Source organism: Macrotis lagotis, chromosome 2 (assembly GCF_037893015.1).
Source record: "Macrotis lagotis isolate mMagLag1 chromosome 2, bilby.v1.9.chrom.fasta, whole genome shotgun sequence".
In the NCBI taxonomy this organism is placed as follows: domain Eukaryota; kingdom Metazoa; phylum Chordata; class Mammalia; order Peramelemorphia; family Peramelidae; genus Macrotis; species Macrotis lagotis.
Window position 1 is genome coordinate 251262320 of NC_133659.1, and position 23600 is coordinate 251285919.

The 23600-nt window shown below is 35.7% G+C and overlaps 1 protein-coding gene across 1 annotated transcript in view; it reads left to right on the forward strand.

The window, feature by feature from the left end:
* Nucleotides 1-20649, forward strand: part of LOC141514700 (coiled-coil domain-containing protein 91-like) — a 500695-nt gene extending 480046 nt beyond the window's left edge. Inside the window, exon 4 of the mRNA XM_074225709.1 lies at nucleotides 17122-20649. Coding sequence (XP_074081810.1) covers nucleotides 17122-17138 — 17 coding nt within the window. The 3' untranslated portion in view covers nucleotides 17139-20649. The remainder of the gene's footprint in view (nucleotides 1-17121) is intronic.
* Nucleotides 20650-23600: the final 2951 nt, after the last annotated feature.

The following is a 23600-nucleotide window of genomic DNA, read 5'->3' on the forward strand; positions in this document are numbered from 1 at the left end:
CAGGGTGAAGTGCTAAAATTATATGTGCCAGTTTCTTTTTTGTTCTGTTTTGTATATAAAAATGTTCATCTTATTGAGTATTGGGAATTTAAAGAAAAATATTTTTTTAAAGTTTTTCTATGGGGCGGCTAGGTGACAGAGTGGATAAAGTACTGGCCTTGCAGTCAGGAGTACCTGAGTTCAAATCTGGCCTCAGACACTTAATAATTACCTAGCTGTGTGGTCTTGGGCAAGCCACTTAACACCATTGCCTTGAAAAAACTAAAAAAAAATAATGTTTTTCTAACAATACATGACTGTGGATCTTATGTGTGTTAACCATTTCTTTTGTATAAGCTGTCCATACCTGATTCACAGTATTTATAAAATATTTATCCACTTGAACCTTTGAGAAGACCCTAGACATGAACCACATCTAAACTATGAGTGATTTTACCCAAAGTGTCAGGTGGGGGGAGTGGGTAAAAAGGCAACAAATGAAAGAAAAAACAACCTAATCATATTCCTTAAAGGCCAAGCTACCCCAGGTTGGAATTTGATCTCATTTTATACTGAATCTTGAGCAGAGAGGTCAAATAGGGGTGTGTCTCTGGGTGGGAACAGTTTGTTGCTAACTTGGAGGGAAAACTGAGCCAACAGTTGACAATAGTTGAGCAGAAAAAGAGTGGGCAGCTTTCAGAGATCTGGTATACAGCTCTGCATTTGTTTATCTGGGCTTGAACATTCACAAATACCAAGATTGGTTTGATAAAAATGATGGAGGAATACAGAAGCTGCTAAATGAAAAATGAGAACTCCACAAGGTTTACTGGCAGGAAAGTTCATCCATTTCTAAGAAGACAGCATTTAATTCCATCAAAAGTTAAGTCCAAGTGAAGCTTAGAGAGATGCTGGACTCTTGGCTCAGTGAGAAGGTAGATGGAAATTCAATTTTATGCAGACAGTAATAAACAAAATGCTGTCATGATATCCTGAAGGCTATTTATGGGTCAAAGACATATGTTGGATCTGAACTACTCTGTGTTGATGGATCCACATTGATTAACAACAATATGGTCATGATCCTAGAGATGGGCTGAACACAGACCATCATCAATCAATGCAGAAGCCAATCAGTACCTAGCTGAAATTCCAACTGAAGAAGTTTTGAATGCCATTAGGCTCTTTTCATGTGGCAAAGCACCTGGAGCTGATTCTATTCCAAGTTGAGGTGTGGGGAGGGGTCAATTGCTCATCCAAAAACTGACTGAAATTTTCGAGGTTATATGGCATGAAGACATTATCCCTCAAGAATTCGAGTTGCTTCCATTATCCCTCTCTATAAAGGTAAGAGCAATAGATTGTCCTGTGACAATCACAGAGGTATTTCTCTTTTAGTCATTGCTGGTAAGATTCTTGGGAGAGTCCTTCTCAATAGGCTGATCTTCCATTTGGAAGATGATCACCTGCCTGAGAGCCAGTGTGATTTCAGATGAGGTCAAGGAACAGTTGATATGGTATTTGCTGCCTGACAACTCCAGGAAAAATGCCTGGAACAAGAACAGAATCTGTATGTAATATTTGTAGATCTGACCAAGGCCTTTGATACCATCAGTTGTTAGGGCTTATGGAAAACTATGTCAAAATTTGGTTGCCTAAAGAAGTTCATCAATTTTGTATGTCAATTTCATGACAGTGTGCTTGTCAGCATTCTGGATAGTGGATGATGCTCTAGAGATTTCCCAGTCACCAATGGAGTGAAACAAGGATGTGTTCTTGTTCCCATACTTTTTAGAATGACATTTTCAGTCATGCTATCAAATACCTTCACTGAGGATGGCCTCAAGGTCAGTTACTTGCACTGATGGCAAATTGAAAAGGCTACAATCCAAGACAAACGTGGAGGGAGTGTTGGTGCATGATCTTCTGTTTGCAGATGATTGTGCACTCAATTCAGCCTCTGAAGCTGAAATGCAATAAAAGTATGGATTGATTCTTTGCTGCTTGTCTATATTTTGGTCTAACAATTAACACCAAGAAAACATGGATGTTCCATCAGCCAGAACCACACCATAAATATGTAAAACCATTGATTACAGCAAATGGAGAAGTTTTAAGTACAAATTCACTTACCTTGACAGTGTCCTTACCAAAGAGGTGCACATTGACAATGAGGTTGACACACTCATTGCCCAGCATTTGGGAGGCTCTGAAAGAAAGTGTGGGAGAGAAGAGATATTAGATTGACTACCAAACTTAAGGTCTACAGAGCTGACCTCATTGCTATATGCCTGTGAAATTTGTACAGTCTACCAGTGCCATGTCAGGAAACTGAATTGCTTCCATTTAAATTGTCTAAAGAAGATTCTGAAGATCACCTGGCAGAAGGAAGACACCAGACACTGAGGTCCTTTCTCCAGCTAAACTGCCTACCATTCCTACATTACTACAGAGAGCACAACTACAGTGAACTGAACATGTTCTTAGAATGCCAGATGTTAGCTTGCCAAAAAAACTATTTTATGGAGAACTCACACAGGGCAAGTGCCCACAAGGGGGTCAGAAGAAACAATACCAAAACATACTGGAGGTTTCATTGAAGAACTTTAGAATTGATTGTACAGCATGGGAGACACTGGCACAAGACAATCCAGCGTGGCATGCCCTCATCAGTGAGAGTGCTGCCCTTTATGAGGAAGGCAGAACTGAAGCAGCTCAAAGGAAACATGACATCTAATAAGTTTAGAGTACCCACCTCAAGTGTACATGGACTATGTGTACCCAACTTGTGGTGGAGCATTCTGAGCTCATATTGGTCTGATCAGCCACAATCAAATACACTGTAATTTGTCTCAAACATAGATGTGTCATTTTGATCTCTTGTAATAATGAAGGACAAAAACTATCCAATCAACATGCAATGTAATGAAAGCAGGGTTTACTATCTTTCCTCTAAAATCCATCTTTCTTCTAGTTCTTTTTATTTTTGTTCAAACCACCAGGTTTGCAAGCTTTGCAGTATTATCTACTGCTCACACTATCTCTCACTACGCATATCCAATCATTTGCCAATTTTATTGATTTTTTTCTCCTGAATACTTCTCACATTTGGCTCATACTCCTCTTATATAGCCCACCTTTGGGTTCAGGCCTTCAGTTTTTCACACCTAGACGATTTACAGAGCATCTTGTCTCAAGACTCTCTTCACTTCAGTCAATCTTTCCTATAGTTACCTCTAGTCCATAAATTCCAGTGGATTCCTATTATTCCTAGGTTACAGTATAGTGATTGTGACTTATTAGCACAGTACCCAGAAAACAGTAGGTACTTAATAAATATTTATTGTCAATTGACATTACAACATAACTTTAACATTATACCCAAGCCTATATTCTATGACTCAGCCAGTTTGACCTTATTTTTGATCCTCATATACTGCTCCATCTATTTTATCTTTGCTCTGCTCTATCCCATTTCTACACACCTTCCCCAGATTCACCTCATAGAATCACTTCCTTTTTTCAAGACACTCAAACACCATCTTCCTCATGAAGGCTTTTCTAATAATGCATTCCTTCCCAAACTACATTATTTTTAACTACATTGTATTTATTTGTGTTTATTCTCTTTACACTTGTTCTCTATATGTACTTGTTATTTTTATCATTATAATGTAAGTTCCTTAAGAATAAGAATTGCTTCATTCTTATTATTTATGTCACTAGCACCTAGCATTATAACTAGATGGATGCTTAATACTTTCTTGTTGAGATGGGGAGCTCTATGATAGCAGAAGAGTAGGAAGCAGAACTATCAAGCTCCTCTCCACAATACTCCTCCAAATAGTTCAAGAAAATGCACAAAGAAATACAAAAAAAGTTGTGGTAAGTCCTTTGTCCAGTTCAGTTTAGCATAGAAATATAGAGAAGTCTGTGGGACCTGGGTTGGATCATGTCACATATAGGACACTGTCTAGGGAGAGGTTGTGAAGCAGGAGAAATATTCAGTGAAATATGTTCTATAATTAATCTCTTCCCTCTGCACTGACAATGTACCTTACATTAATACTGACCTCCCACCCCCCATCCCAATCTCCAAACTATGAGATGAAGTCAATGAACTTTTAGTAAAGTATCTTACCCATTCCCTGGAGAGAAGTCTAGTAAATCCCTGTTCCCAGGCTCAAAAGTTTCTATCAACAAAAAAAGATGAATCCCTGCCTTGGCCTGAAAGGTTTAATTCTTTGACTTTCCAACCTTCATCTATAAATCCCTAATTACCTCAATTGCTGTTCCCTGAGTTACTAACCCTATCACCACATACCTAAATTAATTCATCTCTGTTCTCTGAGCTACCCATATGCACCTAAATTTCCTTTAAAAGTTCAACTCATGCCTCAGTTGAGTTACTTGTCTTCCTGTGGGAAGCTAGTCCACTCTTGGTGAGTGAGATCCCCCAGGTAACCTCTCCTACTCCTTATTATTCATATTTTCAGGATGACATGTTTTTGATGCAGCTGCTACTGCTGCTTTCCTTAAAGCATTCAACTGCTTTTACTCTTTCTTTCCTTTAGCTTCTGCTAACTGCAAGAATACTTAAATAAAATTTTTTGTCTCTAAAATTTCTTTTGGGTCAGAGTTTGTCTTTTACATGAATTCTTTCATTATCTACTCAAACCTTGAACCAACTACATTTTCCCCAGCATTAACTGAACCAACAGAGCTGATAGCACTGAGTCCAATGAATACTCTACTCCTGTTCTGACCCAAACTTAGGACAAGAATTTACCAAATTAAGATCAGAGGGGCAGCAATCAGACTTTGCCCTGGATCAGATCCTTAAGGAATACTGAAAACTTGAAAATCCCAGCTAGTTCCAAAATCCTAGAATAACACAATAGTCAAAATTTCAAGAAAGCAGGAATAATACTAGACCAGATTTTTTTGTGGCTGAATCTACACAAGTCATCAAGTAAAAAGTCAAGAAGAGGACTGGAAGAACGAGCAAACCAAAAAAAAGTCTAAAAAAGCAGAAGAGAATAAATCCAAATTTGCAAACAAAGCGTCAAAAATCAGCCCTCTGGGGCTAATTCACACAATTTCTTTTTGAATTTGGGCTCAAAATCATCTAGAATTAGTAGACTACATAAAGAAGTTAAAAAAGAACAATATTTTAAATAAATGAAATGAGAGTTTGAGAAGAAAAAAAGAAATGAAAGCTATAGAAGAAAGAATTGGAAAAGGAATTAATATCTTGGCATAAGAGTTATAATAAAACCCCTAAAATTATAATGGATCAAATGAAAGTTAATGACTTCACTAAGTAATAATAAACAAAAAAAGTCTAAAAAATTGAAAATATCCCAAAATAAAACTAACAAACCTGAAAAACAGATTTTTGGGGGGGGAATTAAGACTCATTAGGCCTTCTGGATTCAAAAAAAGATCTAGATATAAATTTCAAGAAATCTTTAAAAAGTACCCAGATATCTTAGAACCAGAAAGCAAAGTGAATAGATGTATTCACTGGTCATCTCCTGAAAGAAACCCCAAAATGTCTCCCAGGGACATCACAACCAAAATTCAAACATTTTAGGACAAAGGAAAATATTATAAGCAAAGAAAGAATTTAAGTATTAAGGAACTATTATAGTACCACACATAATTTATCCATTACCATAACAAAAAAGAGAAGAGTTTGAAATATGATAATCTAGAAGAAAAAGATCTAAACTTATAGCTAAGAGTTATTTGCCCAGAAAAATTGAGTATAATCCTTTGTTGTTCAGTTATGTCTAATTCTTTCTGACCCCATTTGTGGTTTTCTTGGCAACGATACTGGAGTGATTTGCCATTTCTTTCTCCAGCTTATCTTATAGATGAGAAAACTGAAGCAAACAAGGTTAAGTGACTTGTCCAGATTTACACAACTAGTAAGTTTCTCAGGTCGGATCAACTCAGGTCTTCTTGTATCCAGCTGTGTGAGTATATACACTGTGCCACCTAGCTGCACCTGAGTATAATCCTTAAGGAAGAAAAGGACTTGCTGGCATTTCTATTGAACATCTAGAGTTGATTAGGGGAGAGAGAGGATGTTTCATGTGCTACTCTTTAAAATATTCATCCTTTTCTTCATTGATGAATAGGTTCAGGTTTCCAGGATCTCTCATTCTGGATTGTTTAGAATGTCAAAATGTATTATTTTATTTCCTTCTATTTCTAGTGGATACAAAATAATCATGTGTTATCAAATTTCCTGTCCATTTTAATTTGAACCTTCCCCCACCCCCTCAATTTTTTTATAATGTATTGTTAAATTTAATTTTGTTTTTGGAGTGTAGAGCAGAGGGTTTCCCTACACCCTTTTTTTGGAGGTTGTCCGTGCACTAAATACAACTGGAATGTGTTTTCTTTGTTCAGAAGTTCTGGTCAATTTGTTATATTATTTCTTATATTTTTAACTTATTTTATGATTTGTCATAAAATCTTCAAGGAAGTTTATGATCCTCTGTCTCTGTGCTTCTTATTTGTGAGAGAAATAGATTTTGCTTGGATAGCAATCATGTTTGCTTTTGTTGTTTATTTTTACTTCTCTTTTTCCAAATTATCCTTCATTTCTGGGTATTTCTATTTCCAATCAGCTGTTCTCTCTATTGCTTCTTTTTTGCTTTCTTTTTGCTACTGTGGTTTCAAGTTTTGCCTTTATTTTGCTAAATATTTCTTTTGTGTAGGTCATAAATTTTGCCTTGTTCCCTCTTAATTTTCTTAAGATTGTAATTTCTCTCTTGAATCATTTAGGATCATCCTAAAGTGGTTTTGTGCTCTCTTAAGAATTTACAATTTTCTGTTTCATCAGGTGATAAATTAATTTCCTTTGTTTTGCAATATTAAATTTAGTGTGTTTTGAAGATGTATTGGTAATTATTTTCTCTTCAGTCTGAGTAGAACCAAAGAAGTCCTTAATAATCACAGCCAGAAGATTGAGTATCTATGGAAGACTGACTTGTAAATCTAGTAGTTACTTCGAAGTAATTTTTGTACTCATTGGCTTTTCTCTTTTCCCTCTGGGGCTAATTCCCCCAATTCTATTTGAATTGGTTCATCAAGGTCCTAGAAGGGGGCCTGACTAATTCTCTCAGGGTTCAAGAAGTTAGTGTTTTTTTCTAGTTCTGTCTTTTATGAGTACCCCCTGGTGTGTTCCTTATTTATTATGCAATTAATATCAATTCACCAGGGTGCATTAGTTTTTTTTTTTTTTTTTTACTAGGGGTGTGTACTGAAAACATCTCCTCCAACACCTGTGACACACTTTCATAAACACTTGTAGAGCCAAGATTGCCAAGGAACTGGAAGAATTTCAGCTGAGTTCTCTAACATAATCTATTTTCAAAGATGTAGAAACTCAGAAGACTGAGTCCTGATTAGAAAATTGAAGAAAAAAATCACAGAGAATCATATATAAGAGAAATCTTCAGACAAAGGAGATGAGGTCTGACCAGTCACATATTACCCAGGAACTGAAAGGAAAAGTAGGCAAGGAATCAGAGCATGATGTCCTGGGTCCTAAACCTGACTCTTTTCCTGCTTTTAAATGGCATAAAGACTTTGGATTTAAAAAAAATAAAGTCTTACTGTATTTTAAAATGTTAAAAAAATCAGTCAGCTTATAGACCATACAAAAACAGGTAGCAAGCCAAATTTCACCCTCAGGTTGTAGTTTGGCAATCCCTGGGCTAAGCTATAAACAAAGGCATAGAAAGGTCCTAGATGCATATACTTTCCACCTTCCCTTATCTTATGCAAGGTTCAGGAATAGTTGCCAACTGGCATCACTTCTGGGTAATACCTTAGGATAGATTGAGGAGAACTGTACTTAAATGAGCAGGGTAAGGAGTATTCATAGGCTCTAAGCAATAACATAAACAATGTTCTTGCTGAAATCTCTTCATAAACATAACACTAGAAATTTGTTTAATTATATTGAATAATTCCACTACATTTAATCATTGATTTAATGGGCATCACTTCATTGTTCCCACCTGGTTTATAATACATGTTATTGATTGATTCCATAAATTATTAAATAATAATCTTTTTAAAAAATCACGGAAATATTGATTCCCAGAGGTTTGAACATACTAGATAGTTCAAAATTATTTATTTTTATATTTTTTCATTTTCAAATTTAACAAATCTTGTTTTATCTATAACATGAGTCCATACCACTTGTCTCAGATCTTTTGGGACTATAGAACCATAGACGGAACTTTGCCTGCTGGTTTAAGAAAACCCCCAAAATTAAATATGAGCTTTAATTCCTTTTTTTTCCTAAGTTTATGTGACAAATTGGCACTACTCTTAGAAGGGAGGAGACAACTGTCCTTTACAATAGTTTCTTGAATCTGGTCTCCAGGAAGATTTGCCTACTAAGCATAAATTACTTTTGGGGTTAAATACTTATAGGTCAACTTGGGTCAACTCAGTTGAAGATACAATTGATTCTCCCCCCTACTTCTCATTCATCTCTTGCTCAGTGTTGCCCAGACTCTGAAGTTCTTGCCCTCTCATAGGCTTTCTATTTTCAAGGGATAATTCCAGTCCCCTACCCCTCAATTCAGAAATTCTTTGTTTCTATTGATATGGGAGAGGTCAAATTATCTTCTAATAATCACAATATGGGTCCATCTGGAAGAAAGGACACTATTTAGCTAATCTGTGGCCATTTATAGTCTCTGGCTAAAAATAAAAAGCAGTCTTTTTACAGAATAAAAGGATAGTCCCTAAGTAGAACTTGATGTTTGTCTTTTCTTCTTGAAGAGACCATGACATCAGGGGACATGATGCCATAAGCACATGAACTGGATTTGATTGAGGGGAGGCTATATTAAGTCACCACCCTCACTTTCTTCTCCAGAGCCATTGGGTCCAGTGACCAGATGTGAATCAGGACAACTAGAGATGGGCCTGGATGCAAGGCAATCAGTTAAATGACTTGCCCAAGGTCAAACAGGCTAGTGAGTGTGTCAAGTGTTTGAGACTGGATTCAAACTCCTGTTTTGACTCCAAAGCAAGTGCTCTATCCATTATACTACCTAGATGCACCCTTAAGTAGAGACTTCTAAAAAGGCAGAGATTTGGCATCATTCTTTCAGTGGGTTTGCAAGGAGGCCTTCTGGGGCCAAGAAGCACTGAGACAGAATGTGGTAGTCATGGTAAGTTTCAGTATCAACTCAGATCTTAGGCTTATGCTTAGGCATCTTGTGAGATATGATTCTGACTGATGATGGGGATTAGTTCCTCTGACAGAAATTTTCTCATTTATAATATGATCATAATGTTTCTGGTGGTACTCTTATTCATTATTGCTGATCTTCAGAAGTGGAGTTACTGTGAACTGTCCCGGAAACATAGCACTGCTTTCCCATTAATAAATAGCCTATGTTCTTATCAGAAGATGTCCAAAGATTGATTTCCAAAGTCAATTTAGATAAATTCCAAAGATCTGCTAGTTACATGTGTTTTCTAATAGGTAGCATGAATGAGTAGAACTTTTCTGTCAGTAAAGAACATATATCTCACAATTTCTGATGACAACTAAAGACATCATATGTTCCATCATGTATGTTCCATATCCAATTTGTTCCATATTAACTGAGTACTTTTGTGATAAGATTTTTTTTAACAATATGATGTCCAGGCTCTTTTATTCGTCTTGTCACTCAGATTTTTCTCTTCAGTCTGCTTTGTGAGTCAGCTCTTTTCTTCTATTTTTTCCAGTCCTTTGAACATTCAAAAAAAATTTCTTATTGCTTTACTCCTGTGGTCTACGTGACACTACTGCTGCTTTTGCCACTCTAGCTCATGCTAATCTCTGCACTTCCTCTTTCTTTATATTCCTCCCAAGATCTCCCTACTAGAGAATAGTACTATTATATGACCCCTTTTTCATTCCACCCTCAGTCTGCAATATAGGACACAGTAGTGAGAATCAAAGCAATAAGAGCACCCCAGTGTGTGTTTGAGGACAGTCTTGTCTGAATTTGGATTGAGACTAAGGAAGTGTGAGACTTCCTCTTGCCCTAATACACAGTCTCACACTGGGGGCTTAAAGACTCCACACAGTGTGCTTCTAACTGGTTAGTATGGTGGGTGAAAGATGAAATTATTGAGGAAACAAATCTGAATCTCCTAAGCATATCAATTTATTAAGCAAAGCATGTCAATTATCTAACAAATCAGGATAAGACTCCTCAATTTTGTCACTGGACCCTGAATACAGGAGCAGATTTTCATGCATTAAAAACAATTAATCAGATAAGAAATTAATAAGAAGAAAACAACCACGATCTGAAATTAGATAATCTTATTTCCAGTTTCAGGAAAGATTAGGACTTTTCAAATTGGGAGAGCGAGCACAAACAGTTGCAATTCCTTGAAATCAGAAAAAGAGGTTTGTCACTTTCCTCAAGTGTTTGTCTGATTGACTAGTAGTCAGTTAAGACACATTAGTTTCTTGAGATGTGTAATTGTGAGAAAACTCCTTGCACCAGTCTTCAAATCTGACCAGATTTGTATTTCTAATCAGTGTAACCTAGGTCCTTAATTAAGGTGTCTAAAAGCAGGTGGAGGTGACCAAGATTCCCAAACATTTGGGGTCACAATCAAATAATTCAATATGATTTTCTTACAATTATCACAATTGAATAAAGCTAGAAAGGAAACTGAGTTAGTACCAGAATTGAGTCATAGGATACAGTCAGTGCTATTCACTCAAGTCTCAGTACCACTTGCAGTTGTATTTCCCTCACCAGTCTCCAGAGTATGAAGACCTATGCTGAATTAGACCAGATAGAGTCTGTTGTCTTGTGCTGAGTTAAGGTGAACAACAGATAGACTGAATTTTTATGGTTTTCTCTATCAAGATTTGGTTTGGTGCATTTTCTAGATCTGTTAAAAGAAGTAAGTTAATAGAGAGGAATTCACTGCACTGTTTCCCATCATTCCATCATCTTCTATTACTTTGGCTTTTTTTAGGTTTTTTTTTTTCTGCAAGGCAAACAGGGTTAAGTGGCTTGCCCAAGGCCACACAGCTAGGTAATTATTAAGTGTCTGAGGCCAGATTTGAATCCAGGTACTCCTGACTCCAGGGCTGGTGCTCTATCCACTTTGCCACCTAGCCTCCCCTTACTTTGGCTTTTAAAGATCAAATTTTGGCACTCCAGAAATATATCTTTACTCTATAGAATGTTGCTAAAGAATCAACTTTTTAAAATTCTACCTTTGTGATTTTCCTCAATTTCCCTAGGCTTCAGGTTACTAATTTGGAAAACTAAAGCATTGGATGGTGTCTGAGGTTATTTTTTTCAGTTCATGTCTATGGTCTTATGATCTTCAATATTATTTTTCATTTTCATGGAACCAATTAATGACGAAAGGTGCAACGTCAGAATGATATAAAAGATAGGGAGATAATCTAAAAGTCAGGAATACCTGAGTTCAATTAAGGAATGCCTCTGCTATGTATTGGCTGTGTGATCCTGGTGAAATTATATAATTTCTCCACCTTTCAGGTAATTTTCTAAGAATATGAACTGTTTATCAGGTGATAATTTGTATTGGTCCAGGTGCTCCTAATTTGGAGTTCCTTAAAGCAAGGAAATCATAAATCTGTTTTAAAAAGGGACAGAGAACGAAAGGAATAAAGGAAAAGAGGAATGAAAGAAGGAAATAAAAGGAAGAAGGAAGGGTGGGAGGAAGAGAGAGAAAGAAGGAGGAAGGAAGGAACTAATGAAGGAAAGAAAAAGGGAGGAAGAAGAAAGGAAGAGAGGGAAGAAGGAAGGGAGGGAGGGAGGAAAGGTAGAAGAGAGGGAGGAAAGAAAGGAGGAGGAAGAAATAAAAAAGAGGAAGGAATGGAGGGAGGGAGGAAGGGAAGAAGACTAAAAAGAAGGAAGAAAATAGAAGAAAGGATAAAGAGAGAAAGAAAGAGTGGGAAGAAGGGAGGAAGAAAGGAAAAGTGTAAGGGAGGGAGTAAGGGAAGAGGAGAGGAGGGAAGGAAGGAAGAGAGGGAGGGAGGAAGGAAGAGATGAAGGAAGGAAAGAAGAAAGAGAGGAGGAAAGGAGGAAAGAATGAAGAAAAAAAGAAAGAATGAAGAAAAAAAGAAAGAAGTTTAATAAATAGATTAAATCCTTCATTTGCTTTCTGGGAGTGACCTTGAAAAGCACAAATACTCAGATATATTACAACAGTTGAAGAATGATTTAGAAAAAGATAAAAACATTTTGTTTTAAATTTTAAATATGAATACACCCAACCACTTTTTTTCTAGTTGTTCTTGATTTTTGTGATAGAATGTTAATCTTTATCCTCCCACCCAAACTGGCACTGTATAATATCAATTAAATCAGCAAATAAAGATGTATTTCTAGATAAAATTTATAATTGTCATTTTTTTTCTTTACATAACCTTACATGATGGGCCTGGAAGAAGATTTTTTTCCTCAAACATGATTCCATCAGGGCCCTGGACTTGGAAACAGTGTTTAAATATGTCTCAAGACATTTGACCATTAGAGCAATTGGCAAGTTGGAATTTCCTGTTTCTGATTGATTTTCATGAGAAATTTAGTTACTAATTTAAGTTGGACCAACTTTTTGGTCGGTATCATGAGTATAGCACATCATCTATTTGAAAACGATCATCTGTTGAAGATCAAATAACAAAGGGGATATTAAGTAAGTTTAAAATAATGATTTTATAACACGGTCCTATTTACACATGTTATTGCCAACTAATGGAGGCAATGTGATGTTGTGAAAAGAGTACTGACCTTAGTGTCAGTAAGTCATGGCTTCATATGCTGCCTCTGGCAAATACTTGGTAAATTGACTAATTTCTTAGTACTCTGAGCAATTCTTTAAGATTGCAGGGGAAGGTACTAATTTATGTGGATGTAGAGAAGGTCTACACATGTTTGTTTCTCTAATAGTTGCTATATTAATAGAAAAGCAAGGATTTGGTCAGAAGATCTAACTGCTATCTGTGTGATTTTTGGCCTGACCTGTGAATCTTAGTTTCTATATACTACATAAAAGGAGTTTGTATAAATTGACCTCTAGGATCTTTGCCATTTTGACATTCTAGGATTCTATGAACATTTCCTTGTATTTTCTTTAAATACATCAAATCCACCCCACATTTGTGGTGCAATTTTGGGGGACTGAAAGAGGATGGAAGGGGAAGTTGGAATTGTTATTTTATTGTAAAGGGAAATTCCAGGTATAGAAACCACCTCCATATGTGCAGAGCAGCAATTCCTTTGTAATTTGGATTCTTAGAGTTGCCTTGGGTCACTGAAAGATTAAGTAATTTTGCTAGTGGCAAATTCAGCAAGCCTCTCTCTCTCTCTCTCTCTGTATATATATATATATATATATATATATATATATATATATATATATATATATATATGTATATCTGACCCTCTATCCATTATTTCATGCTGTTTTTCATGTACTCAACTAACTTTATTTACTCCAAATTGGAAATGTCTAATGAATGAATAATATGCAAAGTCTCTCAATAAATTAAGATATTTCAAAAATGATTTTTCTTGAATTTTCTGTTCCATTATGATATTTTTCCCCTCTGTGGCTTCTGCTAACAAGTGACCATAGCAACCTTTTCAATATTTGTGAATTTTCTTTGTGAATGAAATAATAGCAAAATTGTTCATTTGTACTTTTAGCCAACTAAAGCATCCTTCCTCCAGCTTCTGTGTATGATATGGCTTCCCTAAAGATTTCTAAAGATCATTTTTTTTGTTTTTTTTTAAGAGTGGAAGTTAATATTGTGATTTCAGAATGATTTTACTAAAAATAAAGAGTAATATTATTAAAACATTGAATCTGAAAGCACTGAGTAGATGGAAAAAATATTCTATCTAACTCATAGAAGCCCAATTCATTTCCTTTCACAGTTGACGAACATCATGGAAAAAGAAGAGTCAATAAAAAAGTAATAATAATAATAAATCACATTTTATGTTTTCACTTTTCCATACTTTTTAATACTTTTTTTTTTAACTGGACAAACATCAGTAAGCATGAGCATTGCTATGGGCAAAGATAAGTTAAGGAGAAATAAATGTGAAGCTACAAATCTCTACTACATACAGCTTGCTTCCTTTTACAAATTATATAATTAAGATAGAGCACCAGCCCTGGAGTCAGGTGTACCTGAGTTCAAATCTGTCCTCAGACACTTAATTACCTAGCTGTGTGGTCTTGGGCAAGCTACTTAACCCCATTTGCCTGCAAAAACCTAAAAAAAATAATTAAATCAGCACAGTAGTTTCCAAGTTATTATACTTTTCTTTTACAAATCTTTTTTGTCCCAAAAGATCTTTGAGCCTGGAGGCTAACTCCAGTTTTATAGCTGAGGAAAACAGAATTCGGAGAAGTTAAATGATTTGTGCAAGGTAGGTTTGAAGATCAGAGAAAATGGACTTCATGAAAAGGGACTTAATGATCAAGTTCATTTTGGGAAAAAGAATTCACCAATTTCTGACTCAGGAGAGTAAGAGAAGGGGAACGATTTTAATTCACATGTTACTGCAAAAGTTGACAGAAAGTTCATAGGTTACTACATAAAGTTCACAGATAACTACAAAAAATTTACCAGTTAAATTCTTTGGGGAAGCACCAAGATTTCTTGAGGTTTAAAAGACTAAAGTGCTTAAAAAGGAAAAAAAAATGAAAGAAAATAAGCTTAGATCAACAGAGATTCAGCTATATAGAACTGAGGGCATTATTGTTCCAGCAACATGACCAGACCACTTGGATCTAACTCAGAAAAACCAAGTGGAAGCCTGTGGGAAGTCCAAGAGAAAAGAGTTTGGCCTCGGCAGATTTTTGCTTAAATGCATTTCCATGATGAATGGTTTAGCACCTGGCTCCAGATATTCTCCAATGTTCACACCATAGGAGTGGTCCCCAAGAGTGGCTAAGGTAGCACTCACTGAGAATGAGTTGAATCTTCTCTTATCCCAAAGAGCATGACCAAAAGTCCAACATGATTGAGGAAGTAGAGATTGCAGAGTCAACACAGAATGGAAAACCCCTCCATAATATGGAAAAGTTTCAAAAAGATTACAACATTTTCTCTCTACCAAGAGTTCCCTTGCTTCAGGACTCAAACTAAGGTCTTCTGGCTCTAAGAGCAATGCTTTTTACATTTTATGAAGCCATTCTTTATATACATGTAAGTGAAAGCCAGGGACCCTGATCAATTTGAGTATTGAGCTCAATTGCTTCTTTGTCTTATCCATCTCATTGTTCTGTTTTTCTTTTTTAAATCAATACAGAATACTTTTGATGATTACTTTTTCATAACACTCTGAGAAATGGAGTGATTTCATTTTCTAAATCTATTAATCACTCATTTCTTTGGGGAAACTTTACGCTCTAAATTCATCTTAATTCTAGTCTCTTAAATGATCTTTTTGTTTATCACTTAACTGAAAGTTACAACTTCACATATATTCATTCCTAATTTTCTCCTAAGGATTTCATTTTTCTGGAACAATTCTGGAATTTATTTTTACTATTCCATGGTCTCTTAGGTTTTCATAAGATTTTGTATTTCTTTAGACAATGACTTATTTTTCTTTGCTTATAATATTTGCAAAGAGACCTTTGTAGTTTCTTTGAGGACTTAGGACACATTCTTCCCTTAGTTTTCACAGTCTTTCTCTTAGGATCCTATTTTTATTCCTACATTTTGTCATTTTCTACATTTTTAATTCTTTTGTGTCTTAGCCTTTTTTCTTGGTATTACCCATTACTCATTTTAGGAAAAAAATTATCATCCCTTTACTGGTAAATTAGACTATAAAGTTGCATTAGGAATTCCTCAGCTCAGAAATGTTAGAATCCCACATAGGTTCATTTGATTGGAGGTCAATAAATCAATAAAGGAGATTTTTAAAAAGTCTAATTAGCATCAGCTAATAGGCAGCTAACAGGTAACTAGAGAACGTTCCAGGCAAATACCCCATGACATACTGCCTATGTCTCCTCACACAGTTAGGCAGGATTAATGTCTACCTCTTGTTCCTGGGATCAAGTCACAGATGAAATATACCAGTTTTTAAAAGGTGTGAAGAAGGGGGAGTCAGCTAGGTGGCACAATAGAGCACCAGCCCTGGAGTCAGGAGGACCTGACTTCAAATCTAGCCTCAGACACTTACCTAGCTATGTGACCTTGGAAAGTCACCTAACCCAATTACCTTGCAAAAACTAAAATGTCTGAAGTAAGAGGGGGAATCTTGGTGTAGTCCCTCAGCACAAATGTGAAGGTCATTTTATACTCGTTTGTGTGTTCCCACTGGGAGCATGAGGGTTGTTAAGGGAGGCTTATACCTTGTTGATATTCCCTCTTTTTTTCCTTTGAATTCAGTTACAAATGTTTTACATTTGTCCATAAAATTTCTCAGAGTGAGAACTGAAGAAAATATTTCATTCACCATTGGTTAGTTGTTTCTTATCCTGCATTATCATGGAAGACAGAAATGACATCACTTTGTTTGAGACAAAGTACAATGTACCCAACTATGGCTGATCAGCTCAGATTGGTCACAAATAGTACATGTGAATAGGTACTCTAAATTTATGCATGATATTTTTTTTCTTTGAGCTGCTTCAGTTTTGCGTTCCTCACTGGTGAGGGTACATCATGCTGGGAGGTCCTGTGCCAGTGTCTCCCACGCTGTACAATCAGTTCTAAGAATCTAAACAGAGACATTCCCAGGTGTCTTGGTATCACTTCTTTTGACTCACCTTTGTGAGCACTTGCCCTATGCAAATTTTCCATAAATTTGTCTTTTTGATAAATGTTAGTTTGGTAGTCTAACAACATGGCTAACCCTTTATAGCAGTTTAGCTCAAGAAAGGACCTCAGTGTCTTTTATCCTCTTCTGCCTGGTGAACTTCAGAATATTCCTAAGACAATTTAAATGAAAGTGATTCATTTTTCCTCATATGGTTCTGGTAGTTTGTCTAGATTTCACAGGCATATAGCAATGGGGTCAGCACTGTGGCTCCATAATCGGTCTAACACCTCTTCTCTCCCACACTTTCTTTCAGAGCCTCCCAAAAACTGAGCTAGCTTTGGTAATGTGTGTGTCAACTTCATTATCAATGTGTATCTCTCTGGAAAGTACGTTGTCAAGGTAAGTAAACTTGTCCATGGTATTCAAGAATTCTCTATTTGCTATAACTGATGGTTCCACATATGAATAGTGTGATGCTGGCTGATGGTGCACCTGTGTATTATTGATGATAATTATTAGATCAAAATTAGCACATGCAACAAAGAATTTAAAAAAATTAAATTTTATTTATTTATGGCAATGGATTTAAGTGATTTGCCCAAGGTCACACAGCTAGGCAATTATTAAATGTCTGATGTAGGATTTGAATCCAGGTCTTCCTGACTCCAGGGACCCTGCTCTGTCCACTGTGCCACCCAGCTGCCCCAGCAGCAGAGAATTCATTCATACTTTATTGTAAGTCAGTTTCAGAGATTGCATTGAATACACAATCATCTGAAAACAGAAGATCATGCACCAGCATTCCCTCCACTTTTGTCCTGGCTTGCAGCCTTTTCAATTTGAAGGGTTTATCATTCCAGTACCACAGCTGACCTTGATACTGTGTTCATCCTCAGTAAAGGTATTTGATAACATGACTGAAAACATCATGGGATGTTTTAAAAAAAACTTTAAAGCTTTAAAAAGCAAGGGAGCAAGGACACATCCATGTTTTCTTCCATTGGTGACTAGGAAATCTCAAGACCATCATCCAATATACAGAACCCAGGCAAGCATGAAACTAATGTTCAACTAGGTGGTGTGGTGGATAGAGCACTGATCCTGGAGTTCAGAGGACTGGAGTTTGAATTCAGCCTCAGACATTTGACATTTACTAGCTGTAAGACCTTGGGCACATCCCTTAACTCTAATTGCCTCACATCCAGAGCCATCTCCAGTTGTCCTGATTCATATCTGGCTATTGATCCCAGATGTCTCTGGAAGAGAAAGTGAGGCTGATGACTTATAGAAAATTATCCTCACTCAGATCCAATTTATGTGCTTGTCATGGCACAAGCCATGATGCCATGGTCTAGTGCACCATATTAGTTGGATGACAGAAGCTCTAGATGAGTGTTAGAGGTAAATATACCACTGGGGCTTATGAACTTTATATTTTTATTTGTTTGTTTTTGTTGTTGTTATTTTTCTGGGGCAATGGAGTTGTCACTTGCCTAAGATCACATAGCTAATAAGTATCAAGTATCTGAGGTCAAATTTTTACTTAGATCCTCCTGATTCCAGGGCCAGTGCTCTATCCACTGTACCAACTACCTGCCTTTGAGATTCACAAAATGTTTTCAGCCTGAGATAGTTTTCCTTTGGGATGGCTTAGAGGAAGTAACATTTATACCAAAATCACAACTAAATTTATTTACACTACTGAATAATCACAACTTCTATCTCACAGATTTATAAATTTCTTAATGTTCTTTAGTAAAAACAAACAAAGATAATCCAAATGTGATTAATTCAAAATCCAACCTTGACTTCTGTATGTATGAAATAATAGTTTAATAGTTTTATGTGTGACATTTGAAATCACTAATCAAATTGACACTCTTCTCAGAATAACTTTGGCTCAGAACAAAATGTGACCTTGAATTAATAGGATTTATAGAACATTTTTGATAAAAAAAATAAATTCATGAGTATTAGAATTCAAATTAATAATAAAATTAATCATCTACTACCAAAGTATTTTTCAGTTAGAATCAACATTTCAGAAAGTGGTTTCCATTTGCAGACTCTTTCATCTCATGCAAATTATATAGCTGGTACAGCAAAATAACATCATGAAACAGTTTAAGAAACAATAGAAGCTTCCTGTCAGACAGCCACAGTCATACTATAAACATTGTTATACATACCTGTCATTCAGAGAAATATTTTTTTAAATATTCATCTGGTGTTCTTAAGATTACTAAAGCACTCTGTGGACTAATGGTTTGTAGGGAGCTACACAGTATATAACAGATTCAAAATTATTTTAACTGGAGGAAGAGAGGAAAGTTAGAATACTTATTTCATTTAAAAACTGTGACTGATGAAAGGGAACTATTAAAACTTACAAAATTGCCCTAACAACTTTTTGGACTTTTTAGTTCATCTTCAGAAGCCAATCTTTCCATTAACATTTTCAGAATATTAAGTAACAACAGATATAGAAAGCTCTAATGAAAACATTTCAGAATTCTTTCATGACATAAAAGGAGCTGGAATCAATCACACATAAATATGATCCTGAGCTTTTGAATAAAGGCAGATTACAGTAATTGTTTCAAAATGGCTTTAAAGGTATTAATAAAAGTTAACAGCCTAATTTATAAAGAAGGTTGTGCTAAATGCTGAGAGATCTGTCAGACCTCCTGAAACTCTCCATTTGTACAATATAATTAAATATTTGAAACACACAAAATTTGGTGCCTACCTTTGAAACTTGACCCCGAGGCACTGAAATAGCAGTTAGTGGCAGAGTATATTAAAAACTTGGGGGAGGAGGGGAATTTCTTCTCATATATAGGTTAATTACATTGTGTAGATGTAAAAATTACCTTTTATAGTTTCCATATCCTGTGAGATCCCTAAGAGCTTCACTTTACAATGATCATATTATCAGAAACTATGACTAGTGTTTTGAATGAAGGAAAGAGTTTTTATGCAGTGTGCAAGATCTCTAGATATGTAACAAATTAGGAGATTAGATTATAATTTAGTAGGCTGAATTTTGCTTGCCCAGACAAGTTAGAAATTCAATCGAGCCTGGGTCCATCATTTCTCTGACTTCTGACAAGTCTCTTAGTAGACTGGAGGTTAAAGTATCCCTAGGAAAAATAAATCCAAACAATTCTGTAACCTAGAAGCCTTTTCTTCAAAGGTAGACTAGGACAGTTTTATTGTTATCAGATGGTCTTTATTTTTTTAAGATTTTCTTTTATTTTGAGCTTTACAATATTTCCACTGATCCTACTTCCCTCCCCCCACCCGACCACAGAAAGCAATCTGTCAGTCTTTACATTGTTTCCATGGTAAACATTGATCCAAATTGAATGTGATGAGAAAGCAATCATATCCTTAAGGACGAAACATAAAGTCCAGTAGATAGCAAGATCAGACAATAAGAAATTCATTTTTTCTAAATTAAAGGTAATATTCCTTGATCTTTGCTCAAACTCCACAGTTCTTTCTCTGGATATAGATGGTATTCTCCATTGTGGAGAGCCCCAAATTGTCCCTGATTGTTGCACTGATGGAATGAGCAAGTCCATCAAGGTTGATCATCGCCCACATGTTGCTGTTAGGGTTTACAGTGTCCTTCTGGTTCTGCTAATCTCACTCAGCATCAGCTGATGCGAATCCCTCCAGGCTTCCCTGAATTCCCATCCCTCCTGGTTTCGAATAGAACAATAGTGTTCCATGACATACATATACCACAGTGTGCTAAGCCATTCCCTGATTGATGGACATTTACTTGATTTCCAATTCTGTGATAACACGAACAGGGCTGCTATGAATATTTTTGTGCAAGTGATGTTTTTACCCTTTTTCATCATCTGTTAAGGGTATAGACCCAGTAGTGGTATTGCTGGATCAAAGGGTATGAACATTTTTGTTGTTCTTTGAGCAAAGTTCCAGACTGCTCTCCAGAAAGGTTGAACGAGATTTACCACAACCCTTCCAACAATGATCATTATCCTTTCTGGTCATATTGGCCAGTTTGAGAGGTGTGAGGTGATACCTCAGAAAAGCTTTAATTTGCATTTCTCTAATAAGTAATGATTTAGAGCAATTTTTCAAATGACTACGGATTGCTTTGATCTCATCTGTAAATTGCCTTTGCATATCCTTTGACCATTTGTCGACTGGGGAATGGCTTTTTTTTTAAAATTTGACTCATTTCTTTGTATATTTTAGAAATGAGTCCTCTGTCAGAAACATTAGTTGTAAAGATTGTTTCTCAGTTTACTACATTTCTTTTGATCTTGGTTACAGTGGTTTTATCTGTGCAAAACCTTTTTAATTTAATGTAATTGAAATCATCATTTGTCTTTAGTGATGTTTTCCATCTCTTCCTTAATCATAAACTGCTTCTCTTTCCATTGATCTGACAGGTAAACTAGTCCTTGATCTTCTTGTTTGCTTATAGTATTGTTTTTTTATGTTTAAGTCCTGTATCTATTTGAAACTTATCTTGGTATAGGGTATGAGGTGTTGGTGTAATCTAAGTTTCTTCCATTACTAACTTCCAATTTTCCCAGCAGTTTTTATTGGAGAGAGTTTTTATCCCAATACCTGGACTCTTTGGGTTTATCAAATAGCAGATTACTATAATCGTTTCCTGCTGTTGCACCTAGTCTTTTCCACTGGTCCATCACTCTATTTCTTAGCCAATATCAGACAATTTTGATGACTGATGCTTTATTATATAATTTTAGATCAGGTAGGGCTAAGCCACCTTCTTTTGTACTTTTTTTCATTAAATAATTGCAATTTCTTGACTCTTTATTTCTCCACATGAATTTACTTACAACTTTTTTCTAACTTATTAAAGTAATTTTTTGGAATTTTGATTGGTAGGGGCACTAAACAGGTAGTTTTGTTTTGGTAGAATTGTCATTTTTACTATATTAGCTCAACTTATCCATGAGCACTTGGTATTTGCCCAGTTATTTAAATCTGATTTAATTTGTGTGAAAAGTGTTTTATAATTTTTTCAAAAACTTTCTGAGTCTGGCTTGGCAAATAGACTCCCAGGTATTTTATATTGTCTCAGGTTACTTTGAATGGGATTTTTCTTTCTACCTCTTCCTGATGTATCTTGCTAGTCATATATATAGAAAAGGTGAGCATTTATTTATTTTTTAGGGTTTTTTTTGCAAGGCAATGGGGTTAAATGGCTTGCCCAAGGCCACACAGCTAGGTAATTATTAAGTGTCTGAGGCCAGATTTGAACTCAGGTATTCCTGACTCCAGGGCTGGTGCTCTATCCACTGCACCACCGAGTCACACCAAAGTTGAGGATTTATGAGGGTTTATTTTATATCCTGCAACTTTGTTAAAATTTCTAATAGTTTTCTGGATGATTTCTTGGGATTCTAGATATACCATCATGCCATCTATCAGATGGTCTTTAGCCAAACTCCTTCACATTTGCACTTCTCTAAAGGGAATAAATTATCTCTTTTGATTTTATAATAGAGCAATATTCTACCTTCTGACATTCTTTTTCTTACCAGATGCCTATAAAATACTATTAAATGTGAAGTTATAACTTTTATGAAATACTGTATCCTCTCCAAAGATAAAAAGCCTGAGTTTAATGAAGGCAATTGATTATTATTGCTCATGCATGATAACAAAAGAAAAAATAATAATATGCTGATTACTCATTTCTCTTTTTTATATGTAAGTCTCATCAAAACCATAAAACTTCCATTAAAGTTCTTATTCTTAAATCTCTTTTGGTGAATTTGTTACATTGTATCTGTCGCCATTCTAATCCCACTGTTACTATAGTTTAAACTCTTTTCTATTACATGATCATTGATTTAGAAGTGTAAAGAATCTTAAGGCCAGTCTCCTCACTTTTTAAATGAGGAAATTAAAGCCTAGAAGTTAACTGATTTGCCTGAGGTCATCCGGTTAATATGACAGAGGGTTGTATTTTGCATCCAGATGTGCTTGCTCATTTCCTTTCCCACAAGATCATGTTGCTTCTTCCTATAAATCAAGAATATTTAGCAAACTTCTAAATAGCTTTCTTGACTCCAGTCTCTCCCTTCTACATTCAATTCTTCTTCACAAAGCATCTTAAATGATGTACCATTCTGATCATGTCACTTTTTAAAATTAAAAAATATCTTTGATGGCTACCTAGTGCCTACCAAGTAAAGTACAGTCAATCTTCAATATTCATTTGTTTGATTTTATTAGTAACCACATTCTCACTTTCCTCTGGATAACTGTGAACATTTAACACTTCACTGGTCTTGTGCCCCCTGCTGTTGTAAAGAGCTCCCCATGTATTTGTTAATTATTTTCATTGTTGAACTTTAAAAATTCAAGTTGCATTTTGACCTCCCAAGCATAGTGCAACTACTTTGGACCTAAGCCTAAGTATGCACAATCAGCAATGCAATTTAGTAAGACAATTAGATAAACTTCCTGCAAGAACTCTGCAGCTGCTATCTGCCTACACAGCTAATTGACTGGAGAAAACTAAGCTTCTGATCCGATCATTGATCATAGACTCAAGATTAAACTTCAGTTCACTTCTACTATGCTATCATATTCCAAGACTTTCCAGGATGTCAAGCAATTCACAAAGCTGACATCTCTTTTGAATTATTTAAAACTAGAGTTTTCTTCATGGTTGCTAATACCATTCACCTGCCATGGATGACATAGTGTTGGGGTAATGTTGAACATTACCCCTTTCTCAACATCTTTTAATACCAATGAGAAAAGTCCCAG